The sequence below is a fragment of the Phaseolus vulgaris genome, chromosome 11, assembly GCF_051622355.1.
Source record: "Phaseolus vulgaris cultivar YP4 chromosome 11, ASM5162235v1, whole genome shotgun sequence".
In the NCBI taxonomy this organism is placed as follows: domain Eukaryota; kingdom Viridiplantae; phylum Streptophyta; class Magnoliopsida; order Fabales; family Fabaceae; genus Phaseolus; species Phaseolus vulgaris.
The window spans coordinates 48,394,333-48,396,846 of NC_143508.1; the positions used below are offsets into that span (position 1 = coordinate 48,394,333).

Consider the following 2,514-nt stretch of genomic DNA (forward strand, 5'->3'; position numbering starts at 1 on the left):
TGACTCCACGCGCCACTCTCACGCTCATTACCTAGTTTCTCTATTGGGGTACTATCAGTAGCTGTCGGGTAGGTGCGCGTCGGGCCCCACGCTCCTTCCCCTTTTTACTCTTTTACCCCTCTCTCATAATCTAAGATATTTCTCCTTTCGAAATCCAAATCTTCGATTTTAATCGTATTTAAGATTCCATGTCGTGTCGTCTCATCCAAATCTCGTGACTCACCACCCTCGAAATAAACTCGGAAGTGACAAAATTTTATTAAATAATAGATTAAACATTTTTTGTGATTCCATTTCGAGAAATTTGTTTCTCTGATCATCTAAAATGGATAAGTAGAATTATAATGTCATGTTTACAAGAACACTGGCGTTTTTGAAGGATTTACAGACAGGACAAGAGTCTAAACTAGACCCGCAACCTGTGCAGACACATAGGTGCCTGCACGGTAAGATTAGCACGCACGATTCCTCTTTCCCACACTTTCTGCACAATCTCTTCTCACCGCTTTTTTCATTCTCCTTCTGATTATTTTTATTTTTAATATTATTATTATTATCATTATTATTAACAATAATAATATTTTCTTTCCTTCCGCTGCAACCTTCCTTCTCCTTATCCTGCGCCCCGGTGGCTAATGTGCGCCATCCCTCGTCGCTGCTTCCGCAGCACGACTCCGCGTCTTCCTCCGCCGTATCCGGCGGCGCTGCCACCTGCGCGAGCACCTGCTCGAGGTTTGTGCGGAGGGCATTGGCAGTGGCCTCGTTGGTCTGGGCCAGGTCGCGCCATAACTGATTCTCGATGCTCAGAGACCTCACTTTCTCTTCCAAAACCCAATTCAATTTTTCAATCTTCAAAATCTCTTCCTCTTTCGCTCTCAGCCTCTTCGCCATTTCCGCCTCAATACTCTCCATCAATCTTCTTGCATGCCGTTTTCTCTTCTCTTCTAATTCCATCCTAACCTTCTCCATCTGCACGCATTCCATATTACATCAATTAATGCACAACAAATAAGCAAAATCAAATACTTTCACTGTCAAAGTTCAGAGTTACAAACCCAGAAAAAGTTATCAATATTAGAGACATGCATTACAATTAAGATCATGTGAAAACCATTACTGATGGGTTAAGAAACAGTGTTTTGCACTGTTTATGTGCTTTTGCAAAGTCGGGGGATAAAAATGGCGAACAATTAAACGAAAACCCAAAACAAAATATCTTGGAAGGTTGCGAAATACGGAGGATTTGTGTAGGAAAAAACTGATATTTCGATGAAATCGGAGAAGGGAGAGAGAATTTACGTGTTGGGAGACGAGGGCATCGAGGTCGAGTTGTTGACGGTGGATGTGAGAGGAAATGTCTTCGCCGAGGAAGGAGAAAGAATCGGTTTTCTTCTGAGGGTAGGAATGGAAAGGGAAATTGTTGTCGTGGATGGAATCTCTGGAGCGTTTTCTGGGAACGGAGACAACGTTGTTGTGGGAGAGAGTGCTGTTGTCGGATTCCAAGACAGCGGGTTTCTGAGGGAGGGAGCTGAACTGAGGCGGCGGGAAAAAGGTCTCCGACGCGGTGGTGGTGCCGGAGAGAGGCAGCATGGAGTAATTACCCAAACCCGTTTGGCTGGCGTACATGTTCATGATGGTGGCATCCATTGTGTTCGTCAAGGTTTCTCTGCAGGTTCATCACAGAAGAAGAAAAAAAACATTAACACCCAGAATGATAAAACAGAAAAGGAAGAAGAAAAGAGTGATTAGAGATGTATTCACCTATTGGGTATGAGTTGTTGGGGGTGGAAGATGTTAAAGTGACGAGCTTCAACAGCCATTGATGGGGTTTTCTTCTCTGGGGTGGGGGGAAAAATTTGGTTTGAGGATGTGTATGCAAGGTGTTTGTTATATGTGTTTGCTAAGGGGTGTGTGTGGTGGTTTTGGTTGAGAAAATGGAGAAAAGAAGAATGGGAGATGAAGAGATAGATAGAGGTGAGTGAATGGGAAGAATGAATGAATGAAAGGGTGTCAGAGAGAAATGAACAAAAGCATGCAAATAGGGTGGCAGCAAGGCTGGATGGTGGGGTTGATTCAGGATTTGGTTCTGTCCACACTTTATTATAATTTTATTATATCATTAAATGTTTAACTATTTTAAATTGCTACATAAAAAGAGAGAGAAAAAGGTGACAATGGTGGTGTGTTAGTTTGTTTTATTGTAAGATTTTGTCTATTTATGGAGTGCCAAGTTCCTAACCCACCCAGATTGATCCTCCCAATAATGCTATGTTTATAGCATCTTTGTTTGAATAATATGCTTCTTTTTTTTATAATTTGGCCACTGATTTTGAAGCATTAAATCAGTGTTGGGAGATTCATGCAATTAAAAATGTGTTCAAATGTTAAAATCACACTTCATGCTAATTTGAGCAAGGCATAACTTTTAACCATTTTGGTGTTGGTTGAGTTCATGGTGTATGTGTTGTAATTGGAATGAATAATACCTTTGAATTCATAAAAGTGATTGAGGTG

General features: G+C 41.4%; 1 protein-coding gene across 1 annotated transcript; it reads right to left on the bottom strand.

The window, feature by feature from the left end:
- Positions 1 to 234: 234 nt before the first annotated feature.
- On the bottom strand, positions 235 to 2,191 carry LOC137824000 (putative BOI-related E3 ubiquitin-protein ligase 3). The gene is made up of 3 exons (XM_068629412.2): positions 1,762 to 2,191; positions 1,300 to 1,666; positions 235 to 969 (listed from the first exon to the last, which is right to left on the bottom strand). Exons 1-3 carry the CDS (start codon positions 1,818 to 1,820, stop codon positions 340 to 342), a joined length of 1,056 nt encoding a protein of 351 aa, XP_068485513.2. The 5' UTR covers positions 1,821 to 2,191; the 3' UTR covers positions 235 to 339.
- Positions 2,192 to 2,514: the final 323 nt, after the last annotated feature.

Excerpts from the sequence above, each read along its gene's own strand:
- LOC137824000 (XM_068629412.2), bottom strand. The coding sequence starts at position 1,820 with ATGGCTGTTGAAGCTCGTCACTTTAACATCTTCCACCCCCAACAACTC. Across the intron at positions 1,667-1,761 it reads CAACAACTCATACCCAATAG|AGAAACCTTGACGAACACAA; the intron begins GTGAATACATCT and ends ATGAACCTGCAG. Across the intron at positions 970-1,299 it reads ATGCCCTCGTCTCCCAACAC|ATGGAGAAGGTTAGGATGGA; the intron begins GTAAATTCTCTC and ends GAATGCGTGCAG.